This window comes from Barbatula barbatula, assembly GCF_947034865.1.
Source record: "Barbatula barbatula genome assembly, chromosome: 1".
Taxonomy (NCBI): domain Eukaryota; kingdom Metazoa; phylum Chordata; class Actinopteri; order Cypriniformes; family Nemacheilidae; genus Barbatula; species Barbatula barbatula.
In genome coordinates, this window is record NC_136766.1 from 7,871,116 (window position 1) to 7,886,823 (window position 15,708).

The 15,708-nt window shown below is 37.3% G+C and overlaps 1 protein-coding gene across 1 annotated transcript; it reads left to right on the plus strand.

Moving 5' to 3' along the window:
• The first annotated feature begins 419 nt into the window (after nucleotides 1-419).
• Nucleotides 420-15,408, plus strand: gramd2aa (GRAM domain containing 2Aa). The gene is made up of 12 exons (XM_079466062.1): nucleotides 420-652; nucleotides 4,486-4,596; nucleotides 7,500-7,557; nucleotides 8,408-8,480; nucleotides 8,825-8,928; nucleotides 9,890-9,988; nucleotides 10,912-10,983; nucleotides 11,108-11,170; nucleotides 11,313-11,490; nucleotides 12,713-12,806; nucleotides 13,197-13,304; nucleotides 13,997-15,408. The coding sequence occupies exons 1-12, from the start codon at nucleotides 543-545 to the stop codon at nucleotides 13,998-14,000; spliced, it is 1,074 nt and encodes a 357-aa protein (XP_079322188.1). The 5' UTR covers nucleotides 420-542; the 3' UTR covers nucleotides 14,001-15,408.
• The last annotated feature ends 300 nt before the right edge of the window (nucleotides 15,409-15,708 follow it).

Below are 15,708 nucleotides of genomic sequence, written 5' to 3' on the forward strand. Positions count from 1 at the left end.
TTGTGATAAATAAATTAGTTACACTATAAACTAATTCTAGCCCATTAAATGTTTGTTTATTTTCATGTTTGAAATTCCTTTGCGTTCCCAGGTTCAAAAATGGTAGAAATATTACAAGTGCTTTACTGTTGGAAGATACATAAAATTCCAAATCCTTGGAATTGTAACACTTACTTTTTTGTTGCATTAATAGAGTTACAAAGTCAAGTGACAATAACATTTCAGAAAGGGAAATTGTCTCTGATCATTTGGACAATGGGAGCTGTAAAGCTCTTTCAGCAAGTGTTAAGTGCTTTCTGTCCCTGACAAAAGGTACTTTTTTTGTGCGATGTTGTGCAGCGACAGATAATCCGAGGATGATTTGTGGAGTGTAAATGTATAATCTGATTATTTCTGCTGTGGGAGGAGAAGTAGGGGGAGGGACAGAGGCAGATGCTGAGGCTATGATATTCTCCCTTGACATCCTGCAAGGTCTGCTAACTGGCATGGAAGTACCGTTTTTCTCTCACTGTTTACCAGGGCTGCAGTGGACATAGGGTTTGATGGGATGCACTATATATGCTGCCAGTTCTGAGGCTCCTTCAGCGGAGGGACCAAATCCACAGAGACGCCCTGGTGGTCACAACGCCCGGACCTGTCGCACCCGTGACCGGTGAGGCTCCAAACCCCCTGTCCCGGTGTTGTGTGCTTCGTGGTGAACAGTCTGTGCAAATGACAGAATATCAAAATTTCGCTTTTTAAGTTAAGATAAAGGTAGTTACACATGAAAAAATACTGTAGTGTCCTGCAGTTAACTGTTCTGAAATTCCTGGATAGTGCTTTTGAACCTTAGTAAATAAGTACACTACAGTATTTGATATTAACTTACCATAGTTAACGAATTCTACAATACTGTATAATCCATGTTTTAATACTATGTCTTTTTCTATAGTATACATTATTGTTAAGAGCTTAATAAAATACATATTTATTAATAATATGGTTTATTAATGTATACATGTAGTCATTTAGCAGACGATTTAATTTATCAGTATAAATTATTGCATCAATAATTCGATTATATTATGTATTTTTTTTCGATTTAAATGTCAAAATGTTAACATATTTAAAGTCATATTGTAGCCTAGCATACTTCTAGTCAAATCACATTTTCCTTTATAGATTTTACACAAAATACCCATATTTGACTACTTCTACATTATAATTCTTAGAATATATCAATAAGTAAGTTTATTGAATCTAAGTGAATCTAAGTTTGTTGGTTCAGTTTTGACCTTTTCATTTCCTGCGTCGTGATTACGTTCATCCATCCATTATTTACTAGTTGATCATTCTGTCGATTTGTTTACGAATGGTTTCTAAGCCTACGTTTTAACTGACATGTAAAATAATTTCTAAATTATTAAATGGCTGGAAGTAAATGTAGGCTAACATCTAACTAGGGGACTGCATTACTTGGCAAAATAATTGTTTGTGATTAATGAATCCTTCTTATATTTGTATTGCTTCTGAAACTTCTTTATCATAACGTTGTTGCCATATTTCCATTTTATTTATTTTATTGAAACGACATGCCTATAGGCCTATATTCAAGGCTACTAATGTATGTCATTTAAAATGATTATGAGTAAGTATTTACAGTACATTAATTTATACTTACAAGTATTTAAAATATTACAGATTATACCTGAAGGTGCCATATTTTCACCTCAACCTTAGTAAATCTAAATACTGCAGTTATTAATAGTATGTATTATTTGTTAATACACAATATGTATTATGTAGTAGTACGTAGGCCTATACGACCCCTATCTCAGTGAGATCCCATAATATTGATTTATTACAAAAACGAGGGTGGTCTGCTGTTTTACAAAGGTGTCGAAACGAAACGAAGAATTTCCAGGCAGTTCCTATTTACACTATTTGTCTTTATTCATCGGATTCCCCAAAGGCCTGAGTGTAACTGACATATCACGCAGGTGTTGTCAAAATAAGATCACCTGCATTGTGCCCTCGCAATACAGTGTGAATACAATAAAATGCATAATGGTGTGTGAATGGCTTTCAAAGTATTCATCAAAAAAGAGCTTTGTCAACCGCCTGGGGTGAAGATACAGCCTGCAGATGTTTCATGAGAATGGGTCTATTAGCCTCCTGCAGTACAGCTGCTTCGCATGTATTGCTGTGAGCCCCTTCGGGTATCCTAACACAAATACAGGCAACCCGTTTTCATTGTTCACTGTACACCACTGACGTTACCCATTTATGACATCACATATCATGTCACATATCATGTGTGTTGTTGTACATATGCACACAATACAGCCAAATTCCAGACATTCAAACATTTAAAAAGCATTCATGTCAAATATCCTCATTTATCTCTTTATTTTTGTATTTTTGCTTAAGTAATTGTTTGATGTTAACCACCCAGATAATACATTTTGACCAGACCATTGACTGGCTGTCTGAAAGAGGCTAGACATTTCGATTTGTTGGATTTCAGTTCCTACTTACCCCAATTTCATCTCTTAAACTTGATTTATTAAAGACGCAAGCAGTCACATTAAGCATGCGTTCCTATCATGCTTTTTTCCAATATCGTGTGCCAATTGTGGCATTAATGGTAGCAGAGAATGGCAGTGTGTCTTCAAGAGAGGCTGTTGTTACTGCAGAGCTAAAGTAGATATGCTTAAAAGGATTAGCAGTTATCCTGTGACTGTTTCGCTTGTCTGCACTCTAAAATACAGTATATTTACATAATGTATAAGTCCTGATGAACTCTCAACATTGGTTTATTATCTGTCCATTTTTAGACACAGAAATACTTTACAAAAAGAACTGCTTCAAGAACTGGAAGAATTCTTGGAACCAAATAGTTGTTGGCCACCATTGACTACCATTGTAGGAATTTCTGTGTTCTGTCGAGCACAAAAGAAGATATTTTGAAGAATGTAGAAAAGCAAACAGTTCTGGGGGAACGTTTGACTACAATTGTACTCATTCCTACTATGGTAGTCAATCATGGTTCATCAGAACAAAGAAATTCATACAGATTTTGTACAACTCAAGGTTGAGTGAACATATAAAATTTGTTCGGACGGTGCCACCAAAATGGGCCGGAAGGATTCCTCCTTTTACATGTCTGTATCGAGTGGTCATACTGTGACGTTTTGATCCTCTGTTGCTCTCACGCAGTCACGGGACGCAAATTCGCATGTCAGAGTACACCAAACCTGAACTTTGCTATGAAACGAAATGTCTTCAGACGGGCTTGCGTTTTCAGTCTGACACATTCGCATGCGTATGAATGGAAGTCAAAGGAACGAAAAGTCAATTGTGACCGCGGCTTCAATCATGACAATTAAAATTTTGGGGTCAGTTTTTATGAAAGGGCAGCGCAGAGCTATAGGCAAAAAAGTGACAACATAAACAAGTGACAACATAAACAAACGTTCATGGACTGCCCTTAACTTCCGGTACACATTCACAAAGAATAGTGCCTAAAGATTATTTCTGATAACAAGCAAAAGAAACCGAGGAGAAACTTTACTTGGTCAAACGTGCCTCTCCAATATTTTGAGTTTCGAATGCGATAACAAGCTCAACCGCTCAATGTCAATGTCCCGTACCGTTTCTTTAAATGCGTCAAAATTACAGGGCCCATTCAACGAATTGTTTATTTAATCAAATGTTTAAAACAATAATTATACAATATAATAATAATACAAATTAAATGAATATTAATATTAATAAAAAAATATACAAACAGTTCTATATTAGAAACATACGAAGACTGGAAGTTTAATGCAGTCGAGCTGCGCGTCAGATTAAAGGATCTATGTGTTTTTTTGTACTTTTGTATCCTTTTTAGGTTCATAAATATTTGAATGGAAGGTACTGGAAGAGATCGGATGTTATCGGAGTCCAATGGTTCAAATAAATCTGAAAATCGGATGGATTGCCACTTCCTAATGAATGTTTTGCTAATGCTAAAGCACATGTTGTGGTAGATTTGCATAACTTGCACTCTACACTGACTCTGATTTCTGTCCTGTAGGTACATTAGCACAAGGCTGAATAACTGCAAAGTAGGCGCTTTCAAGATACATCACACAGCTGCGTATGCACTGCCTTGCATGTACTGCATGAGTCTCTGGGGTGCATTAAGCAGCAGATCAGCTCGTGTGACCTTCAATGACACTGGGTGATGTCTGTCAGAGCTCACAGAGATGACGCAGACTCCATCCTAATGAAGTTTCCTAATTAAAGATAACAAGGAAGAAATAGGCCAGAGCAAGTGCCTGTGTTAATGGTGATAGCATCGCTGTGCTCACAGCACCACCAGAGGTCCATTCATCACACCTTTTTAATTGTAGCCCAGAAATAGCACATGCTCTCTGCTGAGGGAAACCGCTAGATCTGGATTGTTTGTGTTTGCTCATTAGAGACGTGTTACGTCCGTGTGTGTTTGTGTGTGCGCAGGCCTAGGACCATGAGCGATCAACAGGATCAAGCTGAAGATGTGGGGCTCGTGACACCTCACGATCAGTCAGATCCCTCAAAGGACGATGACACGCACATTTCGCAGCTCAGGCAAGTCATGACTTACCCTGCCTTACAGGGAACATAACCTGCCCTTTTATGCAATTATATCAGAAACATAAGAACTCGTGTCCGTTATTGTTCATTTAATGATGAAATAAAATGCAGAAATGTTAGTTGAAAATATCTCGAATACTTTCTTTGCCAGGAGTAACATTGTTTTGGGGAGACAGGGCGAGAAGTGAGAAAGTCAGTCCAGGGAGTGAATTTCAAGGGGGTGGAGTTCCAATTCTAAATGTAAAGGATATTTATCCATGTAATAACCTCCAAGCATTATGCAAATGTCATGCATAAATATTGTGAAATATGCATCTTAGGTTTAAATAAGTAAATAACATTTAGAATATCTAAATGAAAGAAGGGAAAATGTGATGACATCTTAGTCTTCTGTCAGCCACCGTAGTGTTGCAAAAGGGAGGGGTAGAGTGTGCAACCTCACCACTAGATGCCGCTAAATGTCATACACTGGACCTTTGAAGTATTTCCTTTGCAAATAAAAGATTAGATACAATTTAGTGAAGGAAGGACCCAAGACAGATCTAGGAAGACATTTTCGTAGAGACACGGGCCAATAAGCAGTCAAAAAATCGTAAGAATAATGACCTCTGCATGTTTATGTCATGTCCTGGGACGCGACAACTCAAATTTCGCTGTTGGCAGGTTACATCATATATGTTTAGTGCACATCTTATGTAAGTCTGCTCTGAGGCTGAATGTAATTGTAGGAATATGTTTCCAGATGGGATTTAGCTGAGCACTATATCATGTGCTCACAGAGTCATCCGTTCTGTTCGGTGAACTGACATCCACAAGGCAGAATGACTGAATAGTTCCCTCTTACAGAGCCTGTATTGTGTTTGCTCTGTAGAAATCTCAGTTTGACGATCTTTGTGCCTTTAACTTAGCTGTAGATAAAAATTGACCGTACGCTGCCACTGGGAAATATTCTCTTTCTGGCTCTAGATGCATTTTGGCTGCCTGTGCAGAACCACAGCCAAGCGCGTCCGTGCACCCTGCCGGTGTGGTAACTCTCCACCTCCGTAGCCAGAACAAAATGAGAATGCAACTGTGCCATGCCGCAGTCACAGCATAGGAATAGTGTGTGACTCATGTTTGGATGCACAAAAGATGATGCATTAACAACTCTGTGTTTGTACCTTATTAAAACCTCGAAGGTCATTTTTAATAGGAAAAAAACTGTTTCTTGAGGCTCAGAATGCTGTAAGATTCATGAGTATAAATCAGATCTAAATAAACGACTATTAATGCAAGACACGTACAGGCGTCCCTAAAGACTGCCTGTGTACTGTGATAACAGAGCCAGACCTATTTAAAGCGCAAGAGGTAGAACTATTTATCTCCATGAGATAACGGCATGGACAAATTTACAAACCTTCACCTCTCAGTACACTTGTAATTGATTAATCAAATATTTTTTACGAAAGCAATGCAAGCTGTTGTCAGATGAGCAAGTGCCATCCATTTATCTTGAAAAAGAAATACTGTTATGTTGCATTTTTCTTCAATTATCCAAACTTGAGTAGAGCGCGCTGCTTTATGGGACACAGTACACAACCGGGCTCAAATGTATACTTTAAGGTTTGGTTTACTTAGTCATAAAGGTATGGATGACACACTACATACCACATTCATTAAAAATGGTTATCATCGCTCACCCACACAGAAAGTCGCATCACATGACTGCAATTCCCACGGCCTGTTTGTACACCACTATACCACTGAGAGTCTCGAGCAGATTGTTGTTTACTTACTACAAAAAATAGGTCAGCTATAGTAGCATATACTGCATATGCTGTATATATTCTTTACTGCATGCAGCAATACAACATTTGACACCAACAGCACTGGCCTTAGGGGACATAATATTGGTTTCCAGAAACAATGGTGTGTGAAAAGAAAGGTACGTCCGTGTCAGAAGTGTTGGCAGTCATGTTGTGTGACTGATGAAGAATAACATTCGCTTGTACGATCAACAGCAGTAAGCAGAAAGAAGTCGCTCTGATGCACACTATCATTCTGCTCATCGCTGCGCTCTTGGCCATGTGCCTGTGTTCCTTATACCCCTCACTGACTGTGTACACAGTGTGATGTCTATAATTTCATTTCATATGACTTTAATTGTAATTCACTGGTCATCCTTGTTGAGGTTTTTCAGCGAAACTTGGGGGATGTTTTTTCTTCAGCATACAAAGTTTAATGGTGAAAATGGGAATTTCCCCTTCCAGTGTTTCTCAGTGTGAGCTCGAGAGGTTCTATTCATAGTTTATGAATATTTTCAACAAAAATCAAGGAGAAGCTGAACTTACTTTTTTATTTATTTAATGGGTTTCATGCAAATGTTTTGCGCTATGTGGTGGAACGTTTGAAGGAAAATGTTAAGGGTCATCGCCGCCTCTTTAATGGAAACGTAATGACGTGTGTAGCTTAAGTTCACGCAAGGTTAACAAGTCTTGTGTTAGCACAAAATAAATGCTTAAGCTTATTTTACCATAGAATTGAGTGTGTTTAATTTCGTTAAAGCTTAAATTTAACAGAGCACTGCTCATCCACTTGTTTCATAATAGCTGCTTCTATCAAAGTCCAGTTAAATTGTAATGTTCCAACACAATCTCACGGCAACAACGTAACTGTTTCACTAGGTTGCTGATTTTGGCTCATTTATATGAATTCGTACGATCTCCGTACGTTTTGCATTCGCTACAGTGACGTTTTCGGGGCAGGGTTAGGGGTGGGGCTTCAGTTTTTCGTTTTTCTTGTAATCGTGTGTTTGTGTACGATTCACAAGAATTAGCCACCTTGTAAAACAGTTACGAATTCCTGAGACATCAGCATAAACATTCATGAGGTTCATACATTTTCTCTCTGCACAACAGGTTACAACTCGAAGATGACCTGTCATGTGAGGATGTAAAGAAATGCTATCGTGAATCTGTAAGTACCAAATCACATGAAATCAGAATTCCTCCATACTATAACCTATATCTACCATTATTTAAATGATAAAAACTTCTTGAAAGGTGTCCTTGAGCTGTCTGTCTTCGAAATACATTTCTCCTCGCGAAAATATATGTTTGCTGTTTTTGGGTATTTAGAAATCATCTTTTATTTAATGATCTATCTAGTGTTTACTTGAGCTTGCGGAAAGGCGCTATATAAAAATAAACTTCTTCTTCTTCTTCTTCTAGTGTTTGTCTTGTAGACTGTGGATTTAGAGCGAGATCTTGTGTTCTGAGATTTTCTCTTCAGCAAAAGTTAGAGTCAAGTTCACAAAAGAAGATTCTAGCACAAATAAAGCAGCACTGTACCACCACTGTACCGTCCGGCCTTAAAATGCACAAAAAGTGTCGTGCAGCTTATAAACTGGCAGTGGAGTTGTGCACGCAGGGTTAAATATTCACTCACTGACAGGATCAGCCCATTTACATCATCAACATTATCTAAATGATCTGTTATGCCTCTGAGGTGCAGTGGGTGTTTCTCTGTGATGGGTTAGTGGAGAGAGAGAGAGAGAGAGAGAGAGAGAGAGACTGTTGTATAGTAAAAGGAGACTTGCTGTATTAGCTCACAGGAAGAGAACCGAGAGTGTTCTTGAGTCCCGGGACAGGGGATAGGGTATCTGCAGCGGTACACACGCAGTCGAAGCTGCCTCAGTGTGTGTGTGGTGCGCCGGTGTCGAGTCAGCATGCTGGGCTTGGTGCAAAGCTCGCATCCCTTACGAGAAAGAGCCAGGCTGCAGAAGAGCTGCGCTAAACAGCTGATTTCTCATTCCTCTGTTTCTCAGACCGTCAGCAAGTACAATGCGCAGTACCACAAGCTTTTCCAGAGCGTTCCTAAAGAAGAGATTCTGATGAAAGGTAGGAGTTTACTGCAGCCTCTTATGTGACGCTTGCTGCATCTTGATGCTTTTGTTTCTCGTAAACTGACCTTGTGTATTTATATTTTATGAATTGCATCTACCGTTAGTCCTGTTTGTTCAGTAATGTTTGCTGAACATGTTTTTGATGTTGATGTTGTCCGACGTTGTGTTTGTGACATTGGTATTTAAGTATCAGCTAGTTTAGCTGCCGTTTTGAGTCGTAGTTCACATTCAGAGTAAAATAAGACCGTAGAATTTGATACTGTTCTTGAACTCAACCTCAAAAGTATCAGCTTGCATGACTTGCAGAGGAGTGAAATGCTCTTGTGACCTTTCTTTTAGTGTATTCCTGCGCTCTTCTTCGAGACATCTTGCTGCAAGGACGACTTTACATCTCCAGAAACTGGCTTTGTTTTTATGCCAACCTGTTTGGTAAAGACATCAAGGTGAGCACTCAGCTCCATGAAAATTGCTTGATAAAACTCTTAACAGCAGAACTAGAAAAGTGGCTGTTTGTAACATTTAAAAAATGTATAACATTTAAAAAGGTTATTGTTAAACTTTAAAGAAACAGTGTTTAGAGACTTCTGGGCCAAATGTATGATGTAACCTTAGACAGCCAGCTCCCCCCCAAAAATAATTAGTTTAGTGTTTATATATATTTTTCTTTTATATATTTATTAAATGTGTATATTTATATCTTTTATATTATTTTATTTTATTTTTTGCTTTCTTACACTATGATCCCTATCTAAATCTAAATCTACACTATTCATTTATATTAATATTTGATTGTATAAAAAATACTCAACAGTTATTTACTCTTTGCGTAGTTCTACCAGAAGTTAAATTTGGTCCACGTAACGTTTGTATATGTTTTTGCCGCTGCAACCTTTAATATGGTTCATTAAAGACCCATTGTCATTTTTATTACTTACCCTAACCTTATATACTGTATAGTGACGATTTGTTTTAAATTATTATATTTATGACTTATTTTGTAACATAATGTTTTAGATTTTTGTGTCTGTTTTGCTGAATTAAATCAATATTATAGATATTAAAAATATACTATGAATGGAGAAAAGAGTAATGTCCAATCATTCAGAGGTTTGGGGGGACCGGCTAAGAGTTCAAGCAACAGAGACAAAGTGTTTTATTTGAGCTTTAAAATGATACCTACGGTACAGATGATAGATATCGTATGACAGAAACAGCTGACCAGAAGTGTTGCAAAAATGGCTTTTGAGGTTTTTTTGTTGTTGTTGTTGTTCTTTTGTGCTCTATGTTATTCAGTTATTAAAGAAAGCAGGCCAGTTTCTTTATTGGGAATGCAAACACATTCTCTAGAATAAAGCCTTCTTTGTAACTTTCTCTTTTCTTCTGCCACTTTCTTTTGGGTCTCAGGTGGCCATTCCTGTAGCATCTGTGCGATTGGTGAAGAAACACAAGACAGCTGGACTGGTCCCCAATGGCTTGGCTATCACCACAGACAGCAGTCAGAAGGTGAGTTTCCACTGGGCTTCAGGTCCGATGCTGGCATACTGAAATACCAACAGTCTCAAGGCACACGTCATTTGAAATCTCTTAATTCGTGTTCATGGACACCAATGTCCCCATGTTTCCGTGTCAGCGAGCACAATCTTTTTTTAATGTCACTCAGCACGACTTTCTTTTTGTGTCATTCGGCACGACTTTCAATACGCGTGTGTATTTACATTTATAACCTGATATCAAAAGAAGTCGTACATATTTAAGGATGTGGCTAAAAGGGGGAAAATTTGTGTCAGTAAACAATGACAACGTCACGAATTCCTGTGAGACTGTGTTGGAAATACAGCTTAGTCAGCAGACGCTGCAGAGTAGGGTGAATGTAAATAAATGCAACACTGCACACTGAGTTTTTATCCCCTTTTGGTTAAGTACACTGTTATGTTTTTTCTATTGTCAGTGAGGTAACTGTGCATATAATTATAAAGTGGCCTGTATATGCCCAGAGGAATATACCAAATGAATAAACGTAATATTCCCAGAGGAAAATTTTACTCCTGAGAGATTGTTTTTTCACGAGTATGTGATGATTTTTATTCTTGGGTGAACTATCCCTTAAAGGGTCAAGTTTGTTGCATATGGTAAATGTGACCTAAATTGTGAGCTAAAGTTTGAGATGTTATTAATATCTCTGAAACTCTAAAGAACGGTAATATGCAAACCTAAAGTGAGTCATGTTTGCATGTCCAAACCTAATTTGGATTATATGGGAATCTGAATTCTGAGATTAAACCAGAGTACTCTGTATGTATGCGTGTGTCTCTGTTATGTAACAAAAGCTTAGTGGGCATAACCAGTGGTGTTGTTTAAGATGTAATGTGTGTATGTATTCCTTTGCTGTGTTTAATATTATGTTAATCTGCTTTCTGCTTTCACAGTATGTGTTTGTATCTCTACTGTCCAGAGACAGTGTCTATGATGTGTTGAGATGCATCTGCACACATCTACAGGTGAGAGATCGCGACACTCTCTGTCGGTTTCATGTAGAGAACATAAATGAATGTTCAGCTGTAGATTATGATGAATCGATGGTAACTATTCAGTTTCACAGTTGTAATGTTTTATTCTCTACAGGTCAATGGTAAGAAGATCCTCTGTCTTAAACAGTATATGGAGGAGCCCACCTCTATATCTCTGGTAGGTTTGATTCTCTCTGGCTCTGGTTTGCCCATGTTATCCCAGATTGCATTTACCGGTGAAATGTGTAAATGAAATACAAGGTTATATAAATGTATAAGACTTCTTTGTGGCGTCATTGGTGCTATTTGTGCTGGTACAGGATGAGTTTCCAGTTCCTGAGGTGTTTCCAGTACAAGAAGAGTTTCCTCCAGTGCTGAAGTGGAGAAGAAAGTTGTCAGCAGTGTCCGTATCATCGTCTCTACCCGACTTACGGAGAAACTCTGCGAGCACTCTGAATGCTGTAGACACGCTCTTTCAGACAGACAAACCTCTGGAGGGTGAGCTGTGACATTTTAGTTAACCCATCACTTAGCAAATACTATGGTATTGCCATGGTTTATTAGAAAAGGTAATTTGGCACGTAGTACCATATGGATAGCCCTGGATAGCACGTGGTTGCTACCCATAATAACACCTCCCTACACAGAGTGATGTGTTTTTAAGGGTAAAATGTTCGCGTGTCACGTGATTCATGGAGCCTTCAAATAGTTCCAGGAAGTTGTCATCTCTTTAAATGCTTTATTTCTTTCATTTTTTTAATTCACTTAATGATTTATGTCTTTAAACGGGTCAAAGGTTTGTCACAATTTGTTTTGCTGCAGCTCAGTGTGTTACTAGTAACTTCCGGGAACTATTGAGAGCCTCCATGACCGCCATTGCTTTGAAAAAAACTGTTCCATTGGAGTCAACCAAATTGACGCAACTCTCTCTCTCAATGGCTCTGGGTAAAAGCAAGTGAAATCGTTTTATCTTCAGTGGGGAAAATGTATTAGCATGAGCGGATTATTACTTTGATTTTAATCAAACTTCTCTGACATTCATTTGATGGAGGAAAATAAATCCATGAAATGATTTAGACGTGTGCAAGCTGATCACATCAAGCTTCTGTACATGTTGTGAGCGTTGTGTTCTCTCAGTGTGTGTGTGTTGGTTCTGTTTGGTTCAGGGTCTACTTGTTTTACGCAATACAGGATTAAGCATAAAGGGGGATTTTAGCATGCACAGAAAGCATTAAAATGCCAGACTGACGACTAAGCATTCATTACGTTTATTGCTTTTTTGTATAATGGTCATGATTTTTTGTGGGGTAAAAAGAAAATGGATTTTTCAATTTGATTAGTTGCTTACAAGATGTTTTAAAAGAATTATATGGTACTGAACTTATTTTTAATCATCGATATGAGTCTATTAAAACATTGTACAGTCTTTGTTGATTTGGTTTGACTTGGTTTGAAACCCCTTTATGCAATTTTCTTAGTAATGCTATCGTGTGACCATTTTTTATGTTTTTGAATTATAAATATTCAATGAACTGTTTTAAATAATGGCCAATTATGTATGAGGCTTTATGATAAAGAACAAAAAAGAACATAAATTGTAAAATGGTTTTAAATACGGTTTAATTTATATAGGTGTCCATCATTGGAAATATCAGAATAGCATCATTATAACTCACCTCAGTGGCTGTACTAACGTTTCTAACCTGTCTGTCTAATGTAGAGCAAGTTCTGGAAACCAAGAAGATCCTCCTCACAGAGACGATACCAGAGTTGGGTCAGATGGAGTATCAGCTACTGAAGTTCTTTATAATGCTGTGAGTTAGGCTCCTCTCTTGTATCTCCATGTTCATGAAAACCCAAATCCTGGTGTCATTATTATCACATCAAGCATTTTAGAAAGCAATTCTTTTGTCCTATTCAAAGAAAAAGAGACAAAATGCCAGGAAAGCAGAATAGAATACAATCCTGAAAATAAGGACCGTTTAAAAGAAAAGTGTCAAATTGGTGCAGTATTTGTAAAACTGTTCTGCTGCCATCTAGTGCACAGTGGAATTTTTACATGATCTTACAACACACAAATGAGAGATTCAAGCGAGTGAAACTCAATGTCAGTGTGCTGGTCTTCTGTTTTCTGTTCACTATAAGTCGCATTGATTTGTATTCAGTATGAACTCAAATGACTTCTGTCTCTGTGTGACCTGCAGAATTATCCTGCTCATCCTATCTTCATGTTACCTGGCCTTTCGTGTCTGTAGTCTGGAGCAGCAGCTCTCTTTTCTAAGCAATAACCCTGCACTCGTGCTCAGAGAGAGGTAACTGTAATTCCACTCTCTCTTACCTCACTCACACTAGAGCTTTACAGACGGTATTGGGTAGGAATAAACGCGGTAGTGTACCCAGTTTTTACACAAACTAAGGACTTGTAAGACAAGTGCATTACAGTTTAAAGGGGACAACGTTCTTATTTGAATAATTTTCTTGTGTATATCAGACAAAACATATATAAGGCTGTTCTATCCGGATGTGCCCTACTTGTACTAATTACAATGTAGCATCGCACACCTAAATACTTTTACAACATATAAAAATAACATTTATTTCACTTTTCAAATGAATGTTTGCCTTTTTAAAACATATGCCTTGTATAATGTATCAAATATAATTTACTACTTCATTTATAAACTGAATGATGAAACTGACAAAAATACCCTTGGTTTAACTATAGTAATTTATTTGGTTTCATACATCTTTTTATTTGGTTTCTTTGGTATAATAATACCATGTTTAACTGTCAGTTAGTACTTGGATGATGAATAATGTTAAAGGGAATACTTTGTAAAAAACTTTGGTGCTCTTTTTTTATTTCAACCATTTATTATTCATAAGACACAGTTTCTTTACAAATTTTGTTTTATAATGAGTCATCAGAACCAGATTACACTGCAAAAGTAATTTAGTCAACACTGGTTACACTTATTTACCAGTAAACTTTTTGTCCGTACAGGTAACTGCTGTTGGTCCCCACTACTGTTCACAGGACGTTCGCCCAGCACTGGGCATGAATCTCTTTCTCTCTCTCTGTCTGCGTGATCATATTGCAACTATGCAAACAGACTTTAATTTATTGATGCAATAGATCTGCCTCTGGTTGTGTTGACATTGAGACCGACGTACAGTAGGAGAACACAAATGAAGAGTTCTCTGAAGCAGGTCGATTTGTATTACTGGACACAAGGCAATGAAAGCAGACGCCTCGCCTGCACAGGACGCACACAGCAAGTCCCCGGTATAAAAGTGATGGTGGGGGATGTTACTGAGGGCTCTTTTCCCAAGGAAAGGGATCACTTGTCACCTGATCGGGACAAAATATCGAATGCTTGTTCAACAAGATCATGTATCTTAAATAAGTATCGCTCAGGATCCGATTTGATATAATGAGATTAGAATACAGGATTTAGATAGGAGTATTTAAAAATACAGTCTATATTTCAAATTTGCCCCAAATGTAAAGAGGTCAAAACACTGATGAAAGACAGGAAAAGTGGGCCATTCCCAAACTGTTACTATAAAGTCACACAATTCTCTATAATGTTACTGTATACCGCTGCATTATTAGTTGTCCTCCCTAAAATCCCTGGAAAACCTAGTTGCAGTTGTTCATTATAAAAGTTGTCTTGCTTTTGGTATATATTTATTTAATATGTCAGGTTGACGACACAATGTACTACGAGCGTAACAAATGCCATTTATATCAGTAACCACATGTTACCCTATAATGCAGAATGTTTGCGACCTTATGAATGTCTACCTGAGTAAAGTTCTGTAGCCAGAATCACTTGGGCATCCTGAAGTCATTATTTTTTCACACACATATATATATATATTATTATGTTGTGGTTGTTTCCTAAAGCATAATACATATTTTTATCACTAAATTAAATACAGGGAATATTGGAGCTAGTTGTGGCTCTTTAAACAAGTGAAATTTTAGGTGGATTTATTTTTTGTCAATTTCTGTTAAAACAATCTCATGCATTAAATGAGCATGCATTACACGAATGTGACAACATCACATTTCATAGGGGGAGGCTATCAGAAGACTGCAATTGTTAATATATAGGCTATGCTTAATCTAAACATTTAATTCATTAATGATCAAATGCTTTAAATCAATCTTTCTGCATGAATTTGGGCATTTCCAATCCAGTGTCCGTTGAATTTCAACAGAAATAAACCTCAGGAATGACGAACTCACCCAACAGCAATGTAAAAGACTGAGATAATGCAGATGCACGAACGATGCATTTTTGAACTGATCCTAAAACATATGTAAAATGCAGTATTGTGTTTAAACAGTATTCAAGATGTCATGCATCTTTTTTGTCATGTTGACCTTGCCTTGTTTCTATTTACAGTAAATAAATGAAAAATAAAACAATATTTGTATTTGGAATTTGGGATAAACGTTATTCCTAGTTGACAGAGTGAAACAAAATGACCATTTTACTTAGTTAAAATAATTACTTAAAGTATTATTGGAAATAATTTTGTAGTGGTCTCTTAATTTTTATACATATTTAAAAAGAAGGAAATGTGGCCATTTCAATCTACAACGTCCCAGTAGTGCCAATCTAAGATTTTCGACAAAGCAGTGTGTTTGTGTGGATGTTTGATTCAAGTTGAATCTACTTTTTTGAAGAACACATTTCCTAATGT